The 27,458-nt window shown below is 36.1% G+C and overlaps 1 protein-coding gene across 4 annotated transcripts; it reads right to left on the reverse strand.

Annotated features, from left to right (window-relative positions):
- Positions 1–27,458, reverse strand: gne (glucosamine (UDP-N-acetyl)-2-epimerase/N-acetylmannosamine kinase). Of its 4 annotated transcripts, none has more exons than XM_079862392.1 (13): positions 27,288–27,458; positions 20,399–20,422; positions 19,292–19,500; positions 14,184–14,638; positions 13,768–13,920; positions 12,270–12,482; positions 11,984–12,071; positions 10,958–11,168; positions 5,825–5,954; positions 5,512–5,733; positions 4,447–4,629; positions 1,070–1,186; positions 1–980 (listed from the first exon to the last, which is right to left on the reverse strand). In XM_079862392.1, exons 3-13 carry the CDS (start codon positions 19,459–19,461, stop codon positions 745–747), a joined length of 2,178 nt encoding a protein of 725 aa, XP_079718518.1. In that variant the 5' UTR covers positions 19,462–19,500; positions 20,399–20,422; positions 27,288–27,458; the 3' UTR covers positions 1–744. The 4 variants fall into 4 exon arrangements, with proteins under 4 accessions (XP_079718518.1, XP_079718515.1, XP_079718517.1 ...); XM_079862389.1 differs by lacking the exon at positions 27,288–27,458 and adding an exon at positions 23,351–23,494; XM_079862391.1 differs by lacking the exon at positions 20,399–20,422.

Raw genomic sequence — 27,458 nt, forward strand, 5'->3', positions numbered from 1 at the left:
GATGAAACAAGATAAATGCTTTATATAAATAAACATTATTGTTATTATAAATGTATAAAAGAAAAAAAACATACAAATATTGCACAAAACAAAATATATATACTTCTAATTCTAAAACCATTATTTTCTTCATGTGCAAAGCAAATCAAACAGAATAGTATTTGTATTTAAATAAATGAATATATCAATATTCTGCAGATATCCTTCAGTTTATGCATGTATTATGGGACTCTAATAATAAATCAATTCAATGGCAATAAAAAGAAATTTTGTTTATTGATTTTAATGTACATATACATAATGTAAATTATTTTACAGGTTCTGTGATTCAAAAATAAAATATTAAATTAGAGTAAACAAACTTCTTTCACTTATTCATACAGGTAGGTTGAATGAAAACTAAACATATGGTGCTCAAGACAAAAAAAGGATTGGCAACAGATCAACATACAGTAAGGCGCAAGGGAGAACATGAAAAAACACAAAGACAGAGCAGGTAATTAAACCACAGCAGCTTCTCAGTAACAAATGCCCCTCAATTATTAAATAAAAAACCTTATTTCATATACTTAAATTATTCTTCAAAATTACAGACCTTTCATCAGGCGTTTGATCCCAAAACTAGTAAAAACAAATAAAAGCTTTTTCTCGCCACTATGATCCTATGAGCCTCTATGACGTAACACATGATTGGCCCTCGGTCGTTTAGTCTGTAACTGACTGGTTCCTGGTTTTCGAGCTCCGTCAGTAGGTACGGCGTGTGGTGTAGTCCAGTACCATGCTAGCGGCTCCCAGCAGGGCAGGATCCTCCAGCTCAGACAACATGATCTTGGTCCCCTGTGCCGAGAGCAGAGCGCGCTGACTGATGACCTGACGAACTGGATTCTCATAATGCTCTGCCAGGACACCAGACAGGATCACTAGGGACGGGTTGATCATGTGCAGCATGTTCACAATGCCCAAACCCAGAGCAGTACCCGCTGTCAGGGAAGAGAAGAGAGAATATTAGTGCCTTTCTTCACCACAGGCCTGCCCGAGAATAATGCATGTACTCGGATGTGCGTCCTACCGGTGTGAAGTACGCTCTCAGCTTTGGAGTTGCCGAGGCGAGCCGCGTGGATCAGATGAATAGCATTCACTTGTTCTTTGTTATTCACAGTCATTCCCTCCACCAACAGCAAGTCCTCTGTCATTAAATGTGAAAGAAACATGTGTCACATTTTACTTGGAAATGCATTTGTTGTGTACAACTCTTGTATTAAATCAGGTTCAGTGTTTATTAGTTTTAGGAAGCAACTTTGAAACTTATTAACTAGAAATTAAAGGACAACATATATCATAATTATATCATATCATATTATATAGGCCTATATCATATATCATATCATATATCATAGGTTATCATAGAACAGGGATTTGTGGGAACAGTTGTAATTTATTTTAATCAATGTAATTCATTTTAATCAGTGTTGTTGTTGTTGAGCAAATTCATTCAAATACAAATCTCATAAAATATTTTAATAAATATATTCAGTAACACTTTACAATAAGGTTTTATTTGTTAAAATTAACTAAGATTAAATAAAGTATTTTTCATTGTTAGTTCACTTTTTTCAACATTTACAAAGACATTATACACTCACCTAAAGGATTATTAGGAACACCATACTAATACTGTGTTTGACCCCCTTTCGCCTTCAGAACTGCCTTAATTCTACGTGGCATTGATTCAACAAGGTGCTGAAAGCATTCTTTAGAAATGTTGGCCCATATTGATAGGATAGCATCTTGCAGTTGACGGAGATTTGTGGGATGCACATCCAGAGCACGAAGCTCCCGTTCCGCCACATCCCAAAGATGCTCTATTGGGTTGAGATCTGGTGACTCTGGGGGCCATTTTAGTACAGTGAACTCATTGTCATGTTCAAGAAACCAATTTGAAATGATTCGAGCTTTGTGACATGGTGCATTATCCTGCTGGAAGTAGCCATCAGAGGATGGGTACATGGTGGTCATAAAGGGATGGACATGGTCAGAAACAATGCTCAGGTAGGCCGTGGCATTTAAACTATGCCCAATTGGCACTAAGGGGCCTAAAGTGTGCCAAGAAAACATCCCCCACACCATTACACCACCACCACCAGCCCGCACAGTGGTAACAAGGCATGATGGATCCATGTTCTCATTCTGTTTACGCCAAATTCTGACTCTACCATCTGAATGTCTCAACAGAAATCGAGACTCATCAGACTAGGCAACATTTTTCCAGTCTTCAACTGTCCAATTTTGGTGAGCTCGTGCAAATTGTAGCCTCTTTTTCCTATTTGTAGTGGAGATGAGTGGTACCCGGTGGGGTCTTCTGCTGTTGTAGCCCATCCGCCTCAAGGTTGTGCGTGTTGTGGCTTCACAAATGCTTTGCTGCATACCTCGGTTGTAACGAGTGGTTATTTCAGTCAAAGTTGCTCTTCTATCAGCTTGAATCAGTCGGCCCATTCTCCTCTGACCTCTAGCATCAACAAGGCATTTTCGCCCACAGGACTGCCGCATACTGGATGTTTTTCCCTTTTCACACCATTCTTTGTAAACCCTAGAAATGGTTGTGCGTGAAAATCCCAGTAACTGAGCACATTGTGAAATACTCAGACCGGCCCGTCTGGCACCAACAACCATGCCACGCTCAAAATGGCTTAAATCACCTTTCTTTCCCATTCTGACATTCAGTTTGGAGTTCAGGAGATTGTCTTGACCAGGACCACACCCCTAAATGCATTGAAGCAACTGCCATGTGATTGGTTGAATAGATAATTGCATTAATGAGAAATTGAAAAGGTGTTCCTAATAGGGCTGTCAAAATTGCTCAAAAATGACGTTCGAATATTCCCTCTAAAAAACACACGAATATTCGAATTATTCGAACATCTGGTTGCGCATTTTGTCAATGACGTGCATTACGTCAATAACAGGACAAATTAATACAAAGAGACATAACTACTTGTATAGGTAGTAAATTTAAGTTTAAACATATTTGACAATGTATTACCAACACAAAACCAAGTAAATAAACTAATGGCCAAGACCGCAGACCTCACTCTCGCTCACTCGCAGGCACTCTCTCTCTCTGTCTCTGCGCATAACGGTTTAAATTAACAACAACAATAAGCACATGTTGAGTGCTGATCAAGAGTTTTGTGCAAGCAATTTAAGGTCGCGACTCTTGTCCCAAATATAGCAGGCTTTATTCAGTGATTGAAACAAATTTATTAACATTAATTGAAGTTTTACAGTATAGAACCGACATTGAACGCTCCGAGCGAGCTGTGCTGTGGTAAACATGGAACTTTTCTGTTTAACGTTAAATAAAATGAGGCACACAATTCCGAGAAATGTGACAACAAAGAAATTTTACCCCGAGGTTCATAAAAAATAAAGTGCTATTAAAAAAGAAAAAGGCTACTTACATTCTTGGTGCTTGTATTAAAAAAAGGAAAAACTGACTGCAATTTATTCCATTGTCTTTTTAGTGCACTGTCAACTTTCAGCAGTGACGCTGTGCTACGTGCGACTCGTATGACCTGTCCCTCAGGCAGCGCGCGCGCCCACTCGCAAAGCAGACAGCCGCGCCTCTGCTTCCGCGGGCGTGTTTTTCCATATTCTAAATTCACATTTGAATATTAATTTTCACATTCGAATTCCTGTTTTTTAAAACTATTCGAATATATATTCGAATTTAGAATATTCGTTGACAGCCCTAGTTCCTAATAATCCTTTAGGTGAGTGCACATATATTATATACAATTATAATAATATAAAATCAAAATGTATCTGTTAAAAATATTTACTTGAACTGAGCCAACACGAACAGCTGTATCTTTTAACTAGCATTAACAAAGACTAATAAATACTGTAACAAATGTGTTGCTCATTGATAGTTAAATGTTATTAAATGCATTAATTGGACCTTTTTATAAAATGTAGTTAACAAATTCAAATAAAGTGTCACTAAATTAAACAGACTTCAAACAACCGTTTTCATTATTTTGTTGAGACTACTGTCAGTCACGCTATAAAAAACAACAGGTGTTTCTAGTTTTACTCCAGCATGCAGTGGGATTCCTCTCTCAAATCAGGGTAGGTCAGTTTTTGTTTTCAAAGAATGAATAGATAAAGGCTTTTGGAGAAATTCCAAAACAGAAATTCAACAGCAACATTTTTGCGTGGGTTTGTTTGGATGTTTGGATGTTAAGCTTTGGTATGGTAAAAATGATTATCTGGAAACGTGGAAAACAATAGTGAGGGATTTCACCACTGCTAACTGTGACGTTATGCTGACCAGTTTAGTTGTTCACTGCCAACTGAAAAGGAAAAATTGTGACAGAGAGGGCGAGGCTGATAAGCCTACTTTAGCGCAACTCTTGGTGTGTGTGTGTGTGTGTCTGGTCGTCTCACCGTCATGGAGTCTCTTGGCTTCTCTCTGCAGGGCGAGACCAGATGAGTAGGCTTCAATGCAGCCGTGGCTGCCACACATGCACTCGGGTCCTTCTAGAGAGACCACGATGTGTCCCAGCTCAGCCGCGCAAAATGTGCTGCCATGGATCAGTTCATTATGCTGGATTATACCACCTCCAATTCCTGTACATATAAACACAAGGCAAAGGTATATACAGGCAGAATTACAGCAGTCAGACATAAGGAACAATTATATCAGCGTCAGTCTTCAATTACGCAGGTACACTGCATTAGATACATGTGATCAAACTAATTCTCATTTACTGGACACTACGGAAGCTTGTTTCCGCCACAATAAAACATTATAAAAGATAACTGCAAATTTTCATCTCCCAATTCTGACCTGTTTTCTCAGAAATGCGAGATCTAAACTCGCAATTACGGAAATAAAGTCAGTCTTTTCTTCCATACAACACACACCTGTATCACTTAGAGAGAAAACCATAATTTCACAATGTTTTCTGGTTCATTCTGAGACAACTATATAATTAGTGTTTTGTTGTTCCCCAGACTTACTATAGATAATATTAGCAGGATAACAGTCCCAAAATTTGACTGTTTACTGTGCAATGCAAAATAATGGTTCAGAAGTCTATTATAAAATCTCATAACAGAGTTCTAAATCTAAGTGATCAATCAGTAAAAATATACCTATAGATTATACACTCCAGCTCAAAACATTAGGGTCAGTAAGATTTTTACATGTTTTTGAAAGAAGTCTCTTTGGTCACCAAGGCTGCAATTATTTAATCAAAAATATAGTAAAATAGTAATATAATTCAATATATTTTTAAAATGTTGTGAAGGCAAAGCTTTATTTTGATTGTGGCATTTTATTGTAATGTACTGTGTAACCTGATCAACCAGTGTCACCAGTTCTAACAGTTTTTCTGACAGTTGTAAATCCACTTACCGTCTGGTTTCTTTATCTGCATTGTCTGCAAAGTGCAAACCCCCCCACCCTAGCAACTAGCAGCAGTAAAGGACATAAGAAAGGGAACAAACCAGTTCCAGTGATAATGGTGACAAAGTTCTCTACGCCTTTCCCATGGCCAAACTTCTTTTCAGCGAGGGCTGCGCAGTTGCCATCATTATCGACCCACACGGGCAGATGAAGGGCGCTAGAGAGAGGTGTACGGATATCCACCGAACTCCACTCGTTTATTAGCTTGGTGGAGTGGAGGACCACCCCATCTTGTGGGTTCACACGCCCCCCTGTGCTCACACCTGAAAGAAATGCCAAAAAATGGACAGTTAATGATTGAGTAAATGTATGGACAATATAGAAGGAGACATGGGGAAAAAAGCGCAGACATACCGACACCCAGGATTCTGCAGTTGAGGTGAACGGCGTCAACCATGGCCTGTTTGCACATGGTCAGAATCAGCTCTATCCTCTCCTCAAACGTCTTAGGATTCAACTGGATATACTTCCTAACCACTTTACCCTGAAACACAAGCATACATTTACATGATTAAAAAAATTATAATAAATAAATAAATTATATATATATGAAGCAACAACCAGCTATTAAATCATGACAATGAAACATTACAGTAAAAATTACACAGTAAATTACAAATTACTTATTAATTACCATTAATTTCTTACCCCAACCATGTTCCGCAAGATACACTACTGTTTCAAAATTGGAATTAGTAAGACTTTTTGGTAACACTTTATTTTGCAGTGTCCTTATTACATATGTTACATGTACTTACCATAGTAATAACAGTAAATTATGCATAATTACATGCAACTAACCCTCAACCAAATCCCAATCCAATCCTACCCTAACCTTATAGTAAGTACATGTAGTTGCTTAATATTACTCAGTACTTAAATATATAATTACACTGTAACAATGACACCTTAAAATAAAGTGTAACCGACTTTTTTTTTTTTTTTAAGAATTAATACTATTATTCAGCAAGGATGCATGAAATTGATCAAAAGTGACAGTAACGACATTTGTTACAAAATGTTTCTTTTGAACTTTCTGAAAGTACTTTTGAAATTTATCAAAGGATCCTGACATTTTTTTATTGCAGTTTTCACAAAAATATTAAGCAGCACTATTGATCATAATAATGATAATGAGAAGAAATGTTTCTAAAAAATAAATGTTTCCTGACCTGCTGAAAATTCAACTTTGCATCGCATGAATACATTACATTTTAAAATGTATTTAAATAGAAAGCAGTTATTTTTTAATTGTAATATTATTGAATATTGACTGTATTTTTTATTTTAAAAAATGCTGCCTTAGTAAGAAAAAGAGACTTCTTCCAAAAACATTTAAAAACTTTACAGACCCCAAACTTTTGAACAGCAATTTTGTACATGCAAATTAAAAAGAGCATTTCAATAATCTCTCTTTGCGACATATTTTTGCTTTTATTTTGTTGATTTGATCATTCGTGAGTTGGTACCTCTCCATCACTCTGACTGCAAGTATGGGCCCTGTGATTGTTATACACCTAAAACAATAAATTGAAAGTCAAATTGAAGCATTCAAGGAAAATAAATGGAACTTACTTTATAGACTGCATGAGCATCATGATTATGTTTATGTTAAGAAATAACAAATCAGTATATTTCAGCCAATACGATTAATCGGATAATATTTGGCCATTTTGAGATTTTTGCATTAGTCACCATGAAATCAAAAACGGACTATTCTTATTTTTTCATGTAATATTGCAGTATTTATTATAAATCATTGATCCGTGCATGTGTCACTTTATTATTGTTATTATTGCAATTATTTAATCAAAAATATAGTAAAATAGTAATATTATTCAATATATTTTTAAAGTGTTGTGAAGGCAAAGCTTTATTTTGATTGTGGCATTTTATTTTAATGTACTGTGTAACCTGATCAACCAGTGTCACCAGTTCTAACAGTTATTCTGACAGTTCTAAATCCACTTACCGTCTGGTTTCTTTATTTGCATTGTCTGCAAAGTGCAAACCCCCCCACCCTAGCAACTAGCAGCAGTAAAGGACATAAGAAAGGGAACAAACCGGACTTTCTATTGCATGTGAAAAGATGGATGCTACAGTTTGAGCTGACTCACAAATGTGCTCGACTACAACAACTCTTCCTCTTCTCAACATGGACTGGGTGTTCGCAGGGGCGGGGTTTATGTAAATTTTAGGGTTGGTGATGTCACTAACCCTGGAGGAATGTCATGTAGTCCCTACCAGCCGTTTGTTGTAGTCCTTAAAAAACGATTTCTTTAAAATCAAATATACCCCTTTGCTAGGGTGACCATATTTTAGTTTTCAGAAAAGAGGACGGGGGCGTGGTTGATGGGCGGGGGCGTGGTTTGGGGAGGCGTGGTTAAGGGGTGAATGCATCAAAAAATACTTGACAAATGCATTCACAACCTTGCAACTATGTTATTGTACTTTAATACATAAAGTAAAACATCCTTTCCATTCAATGTTCGGCCTGCAACAATAGACTACTATAAAAAAAAAAAAGTTTAGCTTTTAACACCTTTTACATGACACTATTTCTTTTCATAGCCATAGGTTAAAAATCTACTACTAAAATAAAAAATCTACTACACTACATTCCTCCTGATGTTCTCTTGAAGCCTATACTTTCTTTATGTGTGCTTCTAGGTCGCTAGCACCTTTATTTGACACTGACACGTACGTCTAGGGGTGTGCGACATGACGGGTTTTGATCGTGGACGATTAAAATGTCTCCACGATCTGCTTTTGAAGAAAAATCGTAGTATCGCGCATTCTATCAGTTGCTGTTCTGGCGCCTCTGTCCCAACATACTGAACAACGCGACGTATATTCACATAAAATGTTAATGCAGGGGAAAGGGACACTGCAGTTCACAAAAGTTCATAATTTGCATGTGCTTTAATGCCTTGTCGGTTAAACATTTAATTCGCGTGCTGATGCGCTGTTCTAACGTGTGCGTTTCTCAGCGCGTACATGTGAAGCTCAAAAGCCTGTCTACCAGCGCCTGGATACTGGACTAAGTTATCTTTCGAGTCTTATTGTGCTTATACTGTTAAATACACAAAAGGTTTACATAAACAAAGTCGGTTATGTCTAAAGTGAAAGCAAACTTGAGAAAATTGAGAGAGAATCTGCTAGTCAAATGCGTGTATTAGACGCGTCGCGCGCAGACATTAATAGTAAACACGCTGCCGCTTGTCCTTAAAGGGATAGTTCACCCAAAAATAAAAATCATCTCATCATTTACGCACTCTAATGTTGTTCCAAACCTGTATTCATTTCCTTCTAATATTTTCTAATATTTTTCTAATATTAATATTTTGAAGAATGTGGCTATCCACACAGTAGCTGGTCCCCATTGACTTCCATAGGAGAAAAATATACTATGGAAGTCACTGGGGTACATCAACTGTTTGGTTACCCACATTCTTCCAAATAACTTTTATTTTCAAAAGAAGAAAGAAACTTATTCGAGTTTAAAACAACTTGAGAGAGTAAATTATGACCATTTGAATTTTTAGGAGAACTATCCATTTAATAAAACAACAAAATGCAAAGAGAAAATCACTCACTGCTCTTGACTGATCATTTTAATAGTAGCTTTATAATTTATACAGTGAAGTCTGTTTTGTTTTATTTTCATATTTGTTAATTTAATTACTTTCTTCAATGCTACTGTTAAATACACCTACTGTAGCTGAAAACATAAAGCACTGTTTATTTAATTTGTATATTAAGTTGTGTATGTGTAATGTGTATCTTTGATTTTAATATTTAAAAACAAAGAAAATAATGACAAAATATGTGTTTGGGACAAACAAAATGTGTTTGTTTTTAAAATATGGACATTAGTTTGGGTGTAATGCTCAGTCACAAAATAGTAAAACCAACATAAAAAATAATCGTGATAAAATCGTGAATCGTGATTTTCCTGAAAAAAATCGTGATATGATATTTTTGCCATATCGCCCACCCCTACGTACGTCCCAGCTTTGCAGTTCATGCATTCTGCTTTACAGTTCATGCATTCTGCTTTACAGTTCATGCATTCTGCTTTACACGGATCCCGACCGAAACGAAAACATGGGAATTTTCTCTGTATATCATCTGTGAATTTACATTTGGGCTTCTTTTTTTTTTAACGCTGTTAGCTACTTACATCTTATCTCGCACTTGACCGTAAACTGAAGCGTCGAGTCACGCTGCTAAAATTCTGTGAACGTAAAGTCCGCCTACTTTGATTTGATTGGTCATTTCAAATATTCTGACATTGATGAGCAGTGACAGACCAATGAGGCTGAGATGAACACACACACACACACAGGCGTCTGTATTCTGACGTGCTCTCTGCTTGCCGCTGCGGATTGAGGAACGCGTTGATTATAACAAGACGGGGCGAAGCCGAAGCCGGTTTCATATGTTTTGTGTGCAAAGACAAGCGTGTATTTAAAGTACACGCTTAATGGCCCAATGAAAAATAATGAAAACCAGGACATTTTCATCACTTTATAAAAAACAGCCAGGACGTGAAAACAGGACATGTCCTGGGAAAACAGGATGTTTGGTCACCCTACCTTTGCTTTGAACTTTGAACTGGGCGTTGTAACTTTGCAGATGTTTTTAATGCTCAAAAAGCAACATTACACACTAACTAAAGTTAGAAAAGTGAAATCATACTCAACCACCCCTTTAATCAAAATAACTTCCCCTCCCTCTTGCAGTGACATTTCTTCTATTCTCTGATGACTTGTTTACTGGCGTGAGGGTGTGACAACCTGTCACCTGCATGACATCACAGCAATAGCAAACCACAACCATCCAATCAATTCCTGATGGACAAAATCAAGACCCATCCTACATTTTTTCTTGTTCAAGAAGACATGTCACTCAGATATATGTCACAGTAGGGAAGAAAAGACTATTGCAACATCCGTTTCATGCCGTATCTAGCAACAGCAAGCATTATAAAAGGATAGTGGATATTTTCTGTTTTAAAATATTTTTAGTCAACTTTGAGTATGTAAATCAGTCTAAAATAAGTGTGCATTTAAATTCAGCAATGCTTCACCGTGGCCAAATAATAAATTAAACTAATTACATAGTTTAACGGTGTGTCCCTCAATCCCCAGAAAACTTGTTCTGCACCATTTACACACACAGAAAGAGCTGATTACACAACCCTTCAGATCAAACCTGCCGCTGTTTGTTTTACACTCAGAGTTCTGTGTGTCATGTGAATGAAATATTGACGTAATCGCTGCATATCCTGCTGCATAAACGATTAACCATCACAACTGGGCAAACACACACATCCTGTCATAAGCAGGCACAACTGTGTTGAGAAAGTAAAGCACGACCCACACCCTGCCTGTATTTTATGACCTCACAGTTCCTGACGTTAAAGACATGTCCTAAAGATGAATTGGATCTCAACATCTGATTCCAGAGGTGCGCTCTGCATACCTTCATACTGACGATGCCGACACGCAGGTTGGTTCCCCCCAGGTCAACAGCAAGGGCACTCTGTGTCTCCAGAATGTGGTCAATATCTTGAGAAATACACTCCTTCACCAGAGGGAAACAGAACTTCTTTTGTAGTGGCTCAGACAGGTCAATGGCCTGAAGGAACTTCAAGATGCGCTGGACTGCATTTCCATCACCATAGATCTTGGAGCTAGTGGATAGAGCAAGAACACACAGGACATGTTGAGAGTATGAAGCTGTATCCCAATGACGCACTATTCACCTATACACTATGTATTTATGCACAGTGTAGTGTATGAACTTTATAAGTTTATTTTGTCATTCAAAAGTCTGATTAGCCAATCCCCCTCCTCTATGTAATTAAAGCTGAGTTGAGTTCATGACATGTACAATATTCCAGACATCATTTTTTCGGTTAATTAAGTGCATCATCCGGGTATTACTCGCACTATTTATACTACAAAATGCCATAGAATAGTAAAGTGGCTGATACGTGATGTATTGACAATTTATTATACAGGATATACACAATTAAGTTTCATTTTAGTTATCTAAAAATGGACAAATATGAGTGGATTTATCAGACTACATGAAATGAGATTTAATGAGTTTTATAACTACGTTCAAGTGTGATTTTAATCAGCTTGTTTAGTGTTTAATAGATCAAGACACACTTAGACTAGTGTTGTTCTTGTTAACTAAACTATTAAATATTGCTGAAATAAATAAAGAAGCTGAAATAAAAATATTAGATGGAAAACCTTGACTCGTCTTGGGAACAAACTGACATAAAATAAGTGAAGTTAATGTTTCTATAAAAAATTCAGAAAACTGAAACTATTAAAATGAACAAACTCAAAATATGAATAAATACTATAATAGTATATAATACTAAAATGTTTGATTATTTTCAAGAACTGCATTACAATCATGGTATTTTGATGCTAGCATATTTGATGCATGCAAATAGAAGATGCCTAAAATGTAACAAAAAGAGTTCATTACCAGGGGTAGCGTTTTCCAAACTGCAGCTCCAGAGCATGGTAGATTTTATTATGCGTGTCTGCGTCTCGCACATGTAGAACATTTTCCCCTATTTTCAAAATATCATGAATTGGTAAAACTGGTCCATCAAGGCAAATACTAAAGACACTCAATTAAACAAAAAGCAGTCTGGGCTTGTTTAGAGAATAAACATTATTCAAGGATCCAAATTAAAAACAGAACAGTAAAATTGTGATCATATCCTGCCATAATGCCTTCAGTAAGTCATATTCGTATCTAATCTCACCTGTTTCTCGACCCGTCTGACGAGTACCCAGGTTAATGACAGGTGTCCCGAAAGCTCCGGCCTCACGAACTCCACAGCTGCTGTTTCCAATCATGCAGCCGGCATGTGCTATCAGCTGGATGAACTGATCGAACGGAACATGCTTTACCGCACGGAATTTCGGATGCTGCTCGATTCCCTTCCGCCTCATTACACGAACCATCTCCTTACTGCCTACATGAGACAAACACAGAGCACTATGGCATTAATGGGTGGAATTCTCCTACGCTTCTTTATTCAGGGAAGTTAATGACAAGTTAATTCTAAGACTGTTTCACGTCAAGTCCAGAGGTTTTTATTGTCATTTGCCTCCTTAATGCAGAGGAAGAAACAAACTGATAAAGTCTGAATTGGAGTTTTTTTAAACAATTCATCAGTACTGCCTCACAAGAGTCACAATTTCATAGAGAGGTGTATTTCGTCACACAGTCACTTTGTCTCATCACATTCAATTCAGACTATATTATTCTGTGTTATTGTTAAATAAAACTATTAAACTTGAAATAATAATTAATTTAAATGAAGCTGAAATAGAATAAAATACAAAATAAATATGATTAAAAACAAAATGTAAAAAATGTAAATAAAAATGCAGTTTAAGTTCAAGTACTACAATTACTAAAACTGAAATAAAATTCATTAGAAATATAAAAAAATGACAAAAAAAACTATTTCAAACATAATAGAATTACTAAAACTTACATCAAAATTGAAAATACAAAAATAAAAGCTACTTTAAATGAATAATAAATACTATAATAATATATAATTAATACTAAATTAACATATTTATATTGTGTTTGCAGTTTTTGCAGAATTTCTTCTTTGAAGTTAAAGGAAAAATAACTTAAGGCACACTGTCACTATACAATTACATTAAATTCAAACCACAATTATTATATTATATTATATTATATTATATTATATTATATTATATTATATTATATTATATTATATACTGTATTCCAAGTTTTTTTTGTTGAAGTTACAGCAAAAACAACTAAATTCTGACCATTACCTTAAAATTACTATATCAAATTTTGGTCATACTAAAACTGTTACTATTAAAAAGTCTAAACAATAAAATGGCCCTGCCACTGAGGAAAGGTGTTTCCTCAGTGACAGGGCCATTTTATTTTTTAGACTTTTATTGTTTCTTTAAACAGACTGGAGTTATATTACAATGGACAAAAAAGCACTTCTGTTTTGACTGTTGCCTCCAGTTGTGTCTACCTGTCATTAACACCAAACTCAAAGCCGTGGCTGTTTTGTCTGTTTCTAGAGCCCTTGAAAGTTATCTTAGACTGCTGACAAAGCCACTGAGGGTCACAATAAGCCTTTCAATCTGACAGAAACCATAGCTGTATATGGGCAGAAAATGTGTGTATAATATTCTGAGGCACAAAAAGTGTGAAGGATCAGAAAGACAGAAAAACAGAAAACGAGAGAAACAGCTGACCTGCGTCAATATTCGGGAAAAGAATGAGAGTTTTCTTGTTGAAGGAGATGATAGCGTCCAGCATTAACTCGTAGATCTTAATGGAGTTCTTGATGTCTGTGGTAACAGGATGCTGCAGGGCCACAATATAGTCCTGCTCTTTCACCTCATCCCCTGTTTAAGAAAGAACCACACATGCATAAATGATAGTATCATTTTAACCAAACTTCAAAGTAGTTATCATTTTGCGCTATTTAACTCTTTGGATTGCACAGGCTTCATTGCTCATTAGATTAAAAACAAAATGTAAAAAATGTAAATAAAAATGCAGTTTAAGTTCAAGTACTACAATTACTAAAACTGAAATAAAATTCATTAGAAATATAAAAAAATGACAAAAAATGACTACTGTTGTCTCATCCCATTAATCTACATACCAATCCAAGACTTGATGATATCAGCATAATCGTCTCGTTTGTGGGCGGAGAGCAGCTTGTCGTACGACGGGCAGCCAGCCAATAAGATATGAGAGTGGTCTTCGCACATGGAGATGAGGTGTCTCTCGGCTGAGCGGGTGCAGACGGCGTGGTAGTGTGCCAGTTTGGAGATGGCATGACGAATTGAATCATCAATGGTTCCGCTCACTTCTCCACCTTCAAGGTGTAATATGCGAATGTTCATGAGAGACGCTGCCGTCGCCAAGGCCAGCGCGTCAAAACGGTCGCCGTGAACGAGCAGAATGTCAGGGGCGAGACGCTGGAGCACGTCGGGAAGCTTCACGAGCGCGAGACCCACGGACTCCACCATGGCAGCTTCGTCCTCACCACGAACAATGGTGTGCAATTTAGAGCCGATATCAAACTCATCCTGCTCAATCATACGGAACGTGTTTCTGGGAAAGAGAAAGACAAAAAGAATCATTAAATATGACTTAGTGCTGCAAATAACGATTCATTTATTAATTGACTAATCTGTCGAATATTTCTTCGATTAATCGGATGGAAAATTCATTATTATTAACAAATAAATACATTTGAATCAATTATTTACTAAACTGTTATTCCACATCCTGCACAGTGAGGTCTGTGAAGTTTAGCAAAGGCTCACTTGCTGTCAGGACAGGCTTTGACAGATGCAAATTTTAAATACTCGCAGCCAGGGCTTGACATTAGCATCCGCCAAACCCACCCAATACATTTTTCAATTGTAGTCTTTTAACGGGATAGTTCACCCAAACATGAAAATTCTGTCATCATTTACTCTCCCTCATGTTGTTCCAAACCTGTATGACTTTCTTTCCTCTGTTGAACACAAAAGAAGATATTTTGAAGAAAGTCGGTAACCAAACGACTGATGGACCCCACTGACTTCCATAGTAGGAAAAAAAAATACTATGGATGTCAATGTGGACCAGCAACTGTTTAATTACCAACCTTCTCTAAAATATCTTCTTTTGTGTTTAGCAGAAGAAAGGAAATCATACAGGTTTGGAACAACTTGAGGGAGAGTAAATGATGACAGAAGTTTCATTTTTGGGTGAACTATCCCTTTAAAAGGGCATCTGAAATAACAAACTAAGCAATGTAGTGTTGTCAAAATATCGATTTTCAATACATATCGATACTGAAATATCTAAAATGCTTTCAATACTAATTTTTAGCAAAATACCAGCTGCGTATTGTAAATACTTATGTAAACACAGTCAGTTATGTTTTAAGTGAATGTAAACAGTTGAGAAATAAAATGCATGAGTAACAGTATAATGGATCTGTGGTTTTAAAGTGACAGCAGCCTAATATACCTGCTGCCCAATTACGAGATAATATTAAAAATATCTATATGGCAGTTTTTTCCCCATGGTAACGATGTAAAATTGTGGCCAGTGAAAATTAGTGGTCGACCGATATCGCCGAGGCCGATATATCGGCCGATATTTGGAATTTTTTAGATATCGGCATCGGCCGATACATCTTTTTGCCGATATATTTCAAAACAGTTTGTGACTGTGGATTAGCGCTTTTTTCCACTGACGCGAACAGAGCAAGCGTGAATGAACTGAATACACTCGCTCTGCTCCGCCCAGCACCGTAAGACAAGCCACTCAGAAGTGAAGCAGACATCTAACAGACACAGTAAATGACCATTCGCATTCGCTTTCTAACCTGACGCTACATTGTGTTACACACAAAAACACTCCGGCGTGCAGCAGAGTCTATTCAAACAGTACCGTGATATGTCAGATCCGCAGCCCAGCGGTAGCTCCAGTGGGGGTCACAGATGTGATGTAAACGAATTCAAACAAAACTGAAAACATTTTACCTCACAAACAGTCAAAAATCCTGTGACTGGCTGTTCCTCAGATACGCGCGTTGTTCTCGGGTTACATTTAAACTAGACGCTGTTTTCCAACGGACTCGCGTGCACGGAAAAGCTGGGTCGCGTTCATTACAGATCAGTGGTCGCGTGAGGTGGATGAGAGGAGAACACTATGTAATAATATTACGTTTGAAAATAAATCCTTGAAAATGTTATTCACTATCTACTGTATTTATTTATCCATGATTGGCGTAATATCGTTTGTAGTATACATTTTCATATGTTCATGTATGTCATGCAAATACATGTGATGGCTTGCAATGTTTTAAAGAAACAAACAAGCAAAACTAAATACATAAATCATTATTATTTAAATATACATGAAGTAAAACAACCTGTTTAAAGTAAATAGTGTAAATAAACTATGTGAGATTTATATTTAACTAGGCTATGTATTGTACATAAAATGTATACTGTAATTGCACATACTATTTTGTCATTAATTTATGAATATTGTTTAGATTGGTTCATTAATGATAAATGTTATTTGTAACCTGCAGTAAGCAGCAGTAATTATTTATGTGACTGAAAAAAATACTGTAAATATTAAAGCAGACAAGAAGCTGCACTAAAACTTTATTTATTGAAGTGTTACCTTACCTTTTTGTTTACATTTTATTTTCTTAGTAAATATTTTTTATTGCAAAAAGAATTTTGCATAAATAGTATGTACAATAAATGTTCATTTAGTTTCACCAATATTCTTTATGTCTCTCATTTACTGTATTCACATGTATTATATCGGCCTCATATCGGCCAGATTGCTTTCTCAATATCTCCATCGGCATCGGCCATTAAAAATCCCATATCGGTCGACCACTAGTGAAAATGCTGAGTGGCTAGTAACTTTGGAAAACCACAGTGGCTGGTGAGCAAAAAGAGGTTAAGTCCTGATCGCAGGACATTCTCAGGACAATCATAGCTTTTACAGATACGGATACATAGTAAAACGTAAGTTATGTGCTGTGGAAAACAATTTTGAAAACTTTTTAATATTATGCATTCTCATGTTTAGGACAACTTCGGTTCTACACTTTCCCCACAGCAGCTTACTTTACATCGTTCGCTGTTTGTCCATTGAAATGCATTATTCACTGCTGAAATGTGGTTGGACTGGCGGAGGTTTTCTGCGCATAGTGGCAGATGCAATTAATTGAAGATAAAATTTATTGTCGATTTTTTTCATGATCGATTTTTATTGATTTTTTAATAGATTAGTTGGTTGCAGCCCTAATCTGCATCAAAGAGCAATAGCCTTTAAAAGCTGTTAGAAATAAAAGATCAATCACAATTCAGTATGGAAATAAATGCAAGAAAGAAGATCAATTGGGTTTCAGACAGTGTACAAATATTACAAGACACCATCACTGTATGTTACAATTCTGTATGTTCGAATGGTGAACATTTTAATAATCCAAGTCCATTTTTCAATAAGTAATCATATTTTTTCAGGTATGTAGTACCAAAGACTGAAATGATGTAGAAAAAATGTGCATGGTAAGAAACAGCTTGTTTTCCATTTTCTTTGAAATAGAATAATAAAGGTAATGTCAAGGGGTTTTTTTACCCAAGGAGGAGTAAAGGCTGGTTAGGCTTCATTGATAAAAGACAAGGGTTTCTAGCCACCATGAGTGGGCTGTGGGCTGCACTGTGAGAGCCAAACTCCCACCGTCAAGAGCTACATTCCAACATTTCCATGGCAACAGTGAGAAATAGTGCTGATTCATGTTTTGAAGCTCGCATGCCCAGGGTAGGGTTGCACCAGCCATTCGAACATTCTTAAAGCTACACTGTGTAACTTTTTAGCAAAAAACACTTTGTTCTATCAAAAGTATATGTGCTCATTCATGTGTAATTACTTCCACCAACTAATAAAGTATCCTCGTAAGCGCAAAATCTGCCTTTTATAATACATACGAGCGAGTCGCTCGAATGGCGGCAGCCATGTTGCGCCTCCATCTTGAAAATACATTCGCCAAAGAGGGACATACCTGGAAATTCAAGCTTCGCCTTTCGCGTTTTACACTCAGTGACACCGTGACGAATGCGAGGGGGAGATTACTCGCGACTGCCGGCAGATTTGAAATAATACGGCCACCGTAGGAGTTAAAACGCCCTCGGAATTGAAAGGAACAGAAACTAATATTCACTGGGTAGTCATCTACAATTTCACCGCTAGATGGGGGGAAATATCACACAGTGTAGCTTTAAATTGGAACGTAAAGTCCACACTTACAAGGCTTAGTAACTACTAGCTAGTATGTAACTAACTCTGTACTTTATTTGGTTGCACCATTAAGCGAGTAGGTTGTAAACTCTCCGTAAAGTAATGCGTAGTTGCATAATATGATGTTTACCCTCAATATTCCAATAGCAGCCTTAAAATACATTAACAGAAGTTGTATTGAAATGCCGTGATCTTAAGTTTATCCTTCATTCTAACTTCTTTTGCCTCACGTAACTAACAGTAAAAATAAGTTTCCATTAAATACAATACTACTCAGTTAGGTGCTTTTATATGTAAATAACATTCAGAAACTGTATTTTAAACTAAATTAATAAGGATAAATAAATAAATACTGATACAAAAAAACATAAGAAATTACATTTATTGATTATGACTGATTTTCTTTGAAATGTGAAAAAGTCAGTGTAAATGTCAGCATTATCATATATGTCTAAAGTCAAGTGAAATCGATTAATTGCATCTAACACAAAAGTTTTTGTTTACATAATGTGTGTGTGTATATATATATATTGTATGTTGGTGGCTGTGTGCGTAAAACTATAAATTCAACCATATCCTTACCAGATGGATCGGCACAGAATGGAACGGTTAAGCAATGAGAACGGTTTGGACGGACAATGGAAAAGCGGCTATTGTTTCAACTGTTTATGTCCATACAATGAACACCAATAACGACCAAAACAACATTGGACCCCAACGACTTTCAATGCATGGACAAAATTACTTTTGTGGTGTTCCACAGATGAAAGGAAAGCATTTTAGGTTTAAAATGACAAAACCAATTTATCGGTTTAGTTTTATAAATACAAATTTATTACAAATTTAGTAATGTTTGACGTAACATCTGATATCTACTTTCCCTTCAACAATTTAATGTAGATTAGTCAGACAGATGATATGACTTATGTTCAGCAGCCTTACCCGTAATCATCAATGAGATGTGAACCCAGCACCACCACCTCCAGGGCAAAGATTTCAGGTTGAGACTTGATGCCGAACATGATGGGGGCGAGTTTAGAGTAGTCCGCTCTGTTACAGGTGGCCACGCACACCCGTAGTCGTTGCTTCGACCCCTTCTCCGATCGCTCCATCTTCTCCTGTGCTCGCTGGGTATTCAGATAATAAAGCTCCTAAATGAGGAACATGATGACAAATATATATGGTTTTCTGAGAAAGCAAAAAGAATAACGAATATGCAAATTTTGTCACGGCTAAATGCCCTTCATTGCTTTACAAAAACGTAAGAAAATCTTTATTAAAAAAAAACAATGATTTATTTAGCAAATTCACTAAGCGCCATCCTTCCACTAGAAGATATAGTCCCTGACATGTAAACTAAAGTTATATAAATATTTCAGCATAGCTTGAACCCTGTATTGATCAAAATCGATCTGTTTTATGCACTACCGTTCAAAGGTTTGGGGTCAGTAACATTTTATTAAGGAATTAATACTCTTATTCAGCGAGGCTGCAATAAATTGATCAAAAGTGACAGTAAAGATTACATCTTTACATTATAGATGTATTAATGTTATAAAAGTTATATCAAATAGGCTAAATACTGTTCTTTCAAATAACTTTCTTAATTCTATTCATAAAAGAATCCTGAAACAAATCACGGTTTCCAAAATTATATTAAGCAGCACAATGGTTTTCATCAATGATATAAAAAGAAAAAAAGTTATAATAAAAAGTTATTTAGAATGATTTCTGAAGGATCATGACCCTGAAGACTGGAGTAATGATGCAGAAAATTCAGCTTTGAATCACAGGAATACATTTAATTTTTAAATGTATTAAAATATTCATATTTTACAATATTACTGTTTTTATTGTATTTTTATCAAATAAATGCAGCCTTGGTGAGTACAAGTGACTTTTTTCAAAAACAAACAAATAACTAATCCCCATAAACTTTTGAATGACAGTGTGTTTAAATAAAAGAGAAAACAGAATGAAAACAGAATTGTAGTAAATCAGAGCAAGCCTTTCATGCCAGGTTGCCAAACTGAGAAGGATCATACTTACATGAGTATTCCTGACCTGAACACTCTGAGGCATGAAAACAGAATAAGGAAAGAAAAGAAGTATATTTTGCTACGTCACTTCATAGAGGAATATAAAACTTACTAAAGCGACCTTCCTGACTAATGACTTCAATCCTTTACTTTCTTTATTCTAAATGCCCTTTCTATGCCAGAGGACACCTTCAAACGCTTCTGTATTTGGACATTGACCATTTTAACAATTCAAATTTGGTTTATAGGGAAAAAGTAAACACAACTGGGAAGTAGAAGGAGCGAAGTACATGGAATATCATTTTGAGAGTTAAAGTCCCACTGCATTTTGATAAAATGACCAAATCAGGAAAAGTCAGCTTACTGAACCTTTAGACAAAATATAAAAGAAAATTAAAAAATGTTTGCCAATGTGTTTTATGTTGTGTGTCAGATACATCAGGCTTTAATGCCCATTTAGGATGATATAGGAAAACATGGAACTAACACATCAGTTTTATTCAGAAGCCCAAAAAAGATGAAAATCTGATAATGTAAACTGTATAGCTTCTTTTATTAATATATATACACACACATATATTATGTAAACGCAAACTTTTATGTTAGATACGATTCATCGATTTGACAGCTCTTTATCTGCCAATAATATAAGATGAGATGATATTTAAAATGCTTAGTTTTTTTTATCAAAGCTCTGTAGTTTTTATTGTGGGGGCAAAACATTTGTACAATTATACTAAAAGGCCTCTACAGACGTCATGTAGTAGATTGTGTACAACAGGTTTTTCAGCAAAGTTTTGATCATCTTGATAATCTAGATCATCTTGATAATCTTAATAAATTCATTTATCAAACATGAATCTGTAGGCTTTATGAGGTTAAAGCATATAGCATGCAATAGATTGCATTGAAATAAAATGTGAACCCTTGAGAATCAAGAAAGGGATATGAATTAAATTTTTAGTGAAGACAAAAAAAATGACATCAATGCCAAAGCAAATAGTTGTGTTTATCTGATTTTATTTAAGATGAGCATATTGTCATAATATGATTTCACACAGCATTATTATTATTGTTGGAAGAGAGATATTTAGAGGCGTTTAACCATACTCAAAAGAAAACACAGAGGACATCTCAAACACAGAGGAAAGCCACAAGGGTGTGTCTTGGAGCCAATGCAAATATGTTAAATTTTGTTGACTTTTTCTGTCACAAAGCCAAAGACGACTGGAAAATAAGGCCATGTCAAGCGTAAATTGTCAGAACTAAATGCCAAACCAGTTCCACCAGAGAACTGAATGCTTAAAGCGTTCAGCCCAAAAATTAAAATTTTGACGTCAAGTTGTTCTAAACCTGATTGGTTACTGACATTCTTCAAAACATCTTTTGTGTTCAGCAGAAGAAAGAAATTCATACAGGTTTGGAATATCACGTGAATCTGAGAAATGTACTTCCTGTTCAGTTGTAAAACTTGACATGTCACAAAGACTTAATCAAAAGCTAGAGATTCAAACTCGTTAATCTGGATCAAAGGAACACATGAATGGAAATTATTATTAATTAAATGAAAGAATGAACAAACTTTTTAGTGTGCTGTGCGTGTGCTTCACAGCAAACTGTTTATTGCCAAGGTAAGATCAAAACAATGCAAAATTTCAAACGTTTGAGGTCAGTTAAGATTTACTGGGTCACGACTTCAGATTAGGGTCCAATTTCTCACTATTACCTATGACTTTTGCCTCAATAAACTCCTAATTACTGCTTATTAATAGTAATAGGTAGCTGTTAAGTTTAGGTATTGGGTAGAGAGGGATGTAGAATATGGTCATGTAGAATAAGGCATTACTATGTGCTTTATAAGTACTAATAAACAGCCTAATATCCTGGTAATATACATGCTACATACATGCACTATTAGTTAATAGTGAGAATAGGTTCTGTTCTGGGCAAGAACTCCCATGAACTAGCATGGATGAGAGCAGCAATACAACCTTAGGGTAAACAGAACCGAACCAACACGAATGTATTGCAGATATTGCAAGATTTTAAAGTACAACATAATTCGAGAATTTATTCTGATTCAAGGGGAATCAGAATGCCAAATCCTGACTGACGAGAGGAGGAGCTGGGGATGGAGGAGGGTAATTCGCTCCTGAGAAACACAATAGCTGCTGATAATACTGAAAGAGCTTGTATACAGTGATAGGCGTCTTATTCCTATATGTAGACGTCGGCTGAAAGTCAGCTGATGCGAGCCTGACTAATGTGACCTGCCAGAACTGACGCTACGCTTAATATGTCTTTATTGTCACTTATGATCCATTTAATGCATCCCTACTGAATAAAGTTTTTTTTTTCTTACTTACTGACCACAAACATTTAAAGGTGGTTTAAAAGCAAAATAAGCTTAACCTGACATTATCTAGACATATATGTGGATTCTTCAGACTGAAGAAAACTGCATTAAAACGACTGATTTAAAGCCACTTCATTTTCGTGAGTACTCACACACATGATTTTACTCGCGTGGTATGACATGAACAAGGTCTCAGACAGTACAGTATCTGTGCTCTATTAAAAGCGGTCAATAGAACATCTTCAGGGCAACTCCCACACGTCCAACAAAAATTAAGTTATAACGGCATATGGCAGTGCCTTTTGGGAAATCATCACTTCATTGTCCTACACAGGGCACTGCTCATCTGTGCTCACCAACCAACCCCTGTGTTTCTGTTGTATTCTCTACATAAAAATAAAAACCAGAAGTCATTCTGACTAAGTGTCCACATCAAGACCTCAAATCCACCATGTTTCCAGCTCACACACTCATCATCCCTGCTAAAAGCCATCACAAGACTCTAGCTGCACCCTAATCATTACAAACGGGGGAGGGAGGGAGGGAGGGATGGAAGGAGGCAGAAGGAATGAGGAAAAGCAAATGACAAAATGGCATCTGACTCACGTGTGGGTTTCTAGCATGTCCCGGCATCATAGTGTGTGCAATGTTTTCTTTCCTGCTCCCTTCTGAATTAAACAGAACCCCTCTCTAGCTGCTCTCCCTCTATTCAGTGTCTCTGACAGCCATTAAAGCAAAAAGGAGGAGGACAGCGGCCCGCTGCATGCTTCACACAAAGCAGCACGGGAAGGAACAACCCAGGGGGCGGAGTCAGAACAGCTCCTGCACACCAATTGGCTGCCTAGGAGAGAGGCAAGCCAGGTGGCTCCGCCCCTGCATCCTCTTCCAGTCCAGAAAGGAATTTTCTCAGTTTCAGATGGGAGGAGAGGAAGAAAAACACATACACTCAACAGTTACCAAGCATTTGTACACAATACTCACCCTGCCAGATCTTACTGCCTTATTTCCATGAGCACATCCTTTTTACATTCGATCACATTACTGCAATTCCAACAACACACTTTCAATATTAAACGCCTTCACAATTTTGGTAAAATTACAGATTCTGTAGCTAAATAGCAATTATTTTTTTACCTTGAAACTGGTTTTCAGAGGTCTTTTTAGCTTAATTTTTTCTAACCAGAAAAAGAGATCTTTTTTGTAAAATATTTTTTTATTTAATCAAATAATTGAAAATAGAAAATTGGAATAAATTATTATATTAAAATATACAGTGTCAGACATTACAAATAAAAACAGGAACTTCGGGGCATATTTTTGAAGTCTGAAAATATTAATGTTTATTTTTTTATTTTTTTATATTTATTCATTATAATGTCTTTGGAAAATAAATAATATTCAACATTCTAACAAAACTATGCTGATACGCAACGACATAAACGATTAATGAAAACAAACATGTTTGGATATTTTCAAATGATAGCCATTTTAATTTATTTGTTCGTTATAAATTATTCTTTTCATTTAATAACTTTACAATCAAGCAATTTAACATCAACCATACGACAATAAACGGCACGAATTTTATGGGTGTTTTTTCAATGGTAATGATTATAATAATCATGTTAATAAATGTATAGTATATTAATATAATGCATGTATAGTATGTTTTACATTAATATTATAATTTATTATACTAGCTGACAAAACTATAAAACATTGAAAAACTTTTTGCATTTAAAAAAAAAAAAATTATAGCCAATTTAATTTAAATGTTTATCATAAATTACTCTTTTCTCTGAATTTCTGAGTTACTTTGCAGTGAAACAATCCAACATCAACAACACAAAATAAATCCTTTAGCTCAAGCTGTATTTGACGTGACTCTTTCATTGTGCTCTGTAAAAGAGCCACGTCCTCATAACCTGTGACCTCCACAGTAAGAGTGACGAAGCAGGTACAGTTGCCTCTGTATGGGATTGACAGTGTCTGCATTCTATCTTTAGCCATGCGTGTCTCTTTTCATTTGTAAGGGTGTGTTGTGTGCTGAGAGAGCATTAAACTTTGGTGTGGTGAACAAGGATCCGTTTGTTTGCATTTCAACTGTTACATCACGAATTCTATGATCTACATCAAGAAGGAAGTACGTCACTGTTAACAGAGATAACACCTTAGGTGTGAAGAAATGTATCGACAATAAGGAAGCTCTTAAGACGTAGCCTGCCCTATCTACATGCACTTTCTTTTTTTTTTTCTTTTTTTTTTTTACTTTGACTGAATATTGATCTTAATTGGTGCCATAACAACATCAGTGTTCCTTTTTTGGATTTAGCATGTTGATCTACTGTTTCTCCTATGAATGTGAGTCTCAAATACATAATAATCTTGAAAAGGCAATCTTGAGTGAAGAAGAGATGTACAGAGACCAGGGGTGGACTGGTCATCGGGCAGACTGGGCACTTTCCCAGTGGGCCGACACATCTCATACATAAAATTATATATATATATATATATATATATATATATATATATATATATATATATATATATATATATATATATATATATATATATATTAGAAATTAGTACAAAACTAATTATGAAAGTTTATTTTATTTTTCACTTTCAGTGCATTTGTTTTACAATATATGGCTGTTACTATCATGGGATTAATATTATAACTATTATTATGTAGTAGTGTGATGTAGACAGACACTATATCACAACTAAGAGTTTTGAGTTTTTCTTTGTTCAATTTGCACACTGAATATGGGTTGGAGCTCTTAATTTTGAACTCTCAAAGAGCACCAGATTGATGAATTTAGCATTAAAAAGCACAAAATCGTCTTCCGAGGGAGCATGCCCCCGAAACCCCCTGGAGGGACAGAGGTCCACTCACCACAGATTTACCAGAAATCCTGTGGGAAACACTGGTATTGCTATGCCAATGCAGCTTATAGCTTAAGCTTGTTTTTAGGATTCATCAGTATAGTTAAATTGTATTTTACAATTAGTAGTTATTCCATCTGTTAACTTTTACTAATTCCAACTCACTCATAACATGGCATTAGTGATTCAAGGAATAGGAGTTGGTATACATATTCAAGGGTATGCAAAGATCAGTTGTGTTTATGACCATATGTAGTGGGCCAGTCTGGCCCTGAGAGAGACACGCTTGCAAAGTGCAGATCAAGTGTTTCAACCGGAGGTGAGAGACAAGCCAAAACATACAGATGCAGCTACTGCATTGCAGTCTGTTCTGGAGGCTGTATCACTAATAGTGGGATAATGCACAATAATACAAACAAGCATCTGAAACTGAGGCACATCTTTGGCAGATGAGACTAACCCTGTCAAAACAAAGGGAAATGGTGCCATCTACTGGAAGAATAAGAGACTAGCACAGGACCAGAGCCCACCTGATCACGATAGAGCAGGTGTGCCCAAAACTCTTCCTGGAGATCTCTCGCTCTCTCTCATTAACCATTTCAGTCGTATCCGACTCTTAGGGATTCCATGGCCATCTCTCGCCATACCTGAGAGACTGTCCATGAATTTTCTTAGCAAAGATTTTTCTGAGCTTGTCACTTTGCCAGGTCTTTCCCCAACTCTTCCCATTACATGGCTTGGGACTCACACACGCACAAACACACAACACCTACAACAGTTCCTGAAGATCTACCTTCCAGCAAAATTGAGCTCCAACCCTGATCAAACACAACTGAACCAGCTACTTTAGATCTTCAGGAGCCCTTGATATTTAAAGACAGGTGTGTTGAATCAGGTTTGGATCCGAACTCTGCAGGTAGGGTTGATCTCCACAAACAGGATTGGGCACCCCTGCAATAGACAATAGAACTGGATGAACAAGTGATCATGTGCAGTATGATAATCCGGTTCCCCTATCAGAAAGCATCTTTAGCTTTTAGCCGATTAGCATGTGATATAGTCTCACAGGACAGTAACTGTGTCCAAATGACTAAGTACCCATCAGAACAGAAGTTGGATTTTGATAAATTCTTGCAGAAAAATCTCAGGTCACAACTGAATTAATTCAAGGATATTTATAGGTATTGATATAGTCTATCTATCCATCTATTTATCTATACATAGACAGTACATATATATATATATATATATATATATATATATATATATATATATATATATATATATATAAAAAAATTTAATAACATTTGCTTTTTCCTCATACCTTACCAAGACACCGTGTTTTTCCACATGATATTATCAATGTAACATACACAACAGCATATAAAAACAATGGGTAAAGAAAAGAAAAAAAGTATATTGATTTAGGTAAGTTACTTATTTTAAGTTAAACTCAATTAAAGGAGTCCACATATGACATCTGCAAAAGTTCTCTAATAATAATTTATAAGAACTGTATATTTCTATCCAGCGACAGATCACAGTGAAGGTAACGTGGCGAAAAGTTTCGTGTGTTCTCACACACACACACACACACTACTGCTGGCCAAGGAATGCTAGCAAGCTATGTTAGCACTGCACATTAATTACTTACGTTTGACACGATTATCTGTAGTACATTCCCTTGAGTGATAACAGGCGTTTATAGAATCGGGTATCCCAAATACTGATATACTTGTTCAGTCATCAACATAGCCAGATTAAACAGCTAACCGACGATAGCTCTGGTGAGAATTCTTTCTCTGTTTCTATTGCAACTTAGAGC

This window comes from Squalius cephalus (assembly GCF_949319135.1).
Source record: "Squalius cephalus genome assembly, chromosome: 2".
Lineage (NCBI taxonomy): Eukaryota > Metazoa > Chordata > Actinopteri > Cypriniformes > Leuciscidae > Squalius > Squalius cephalus.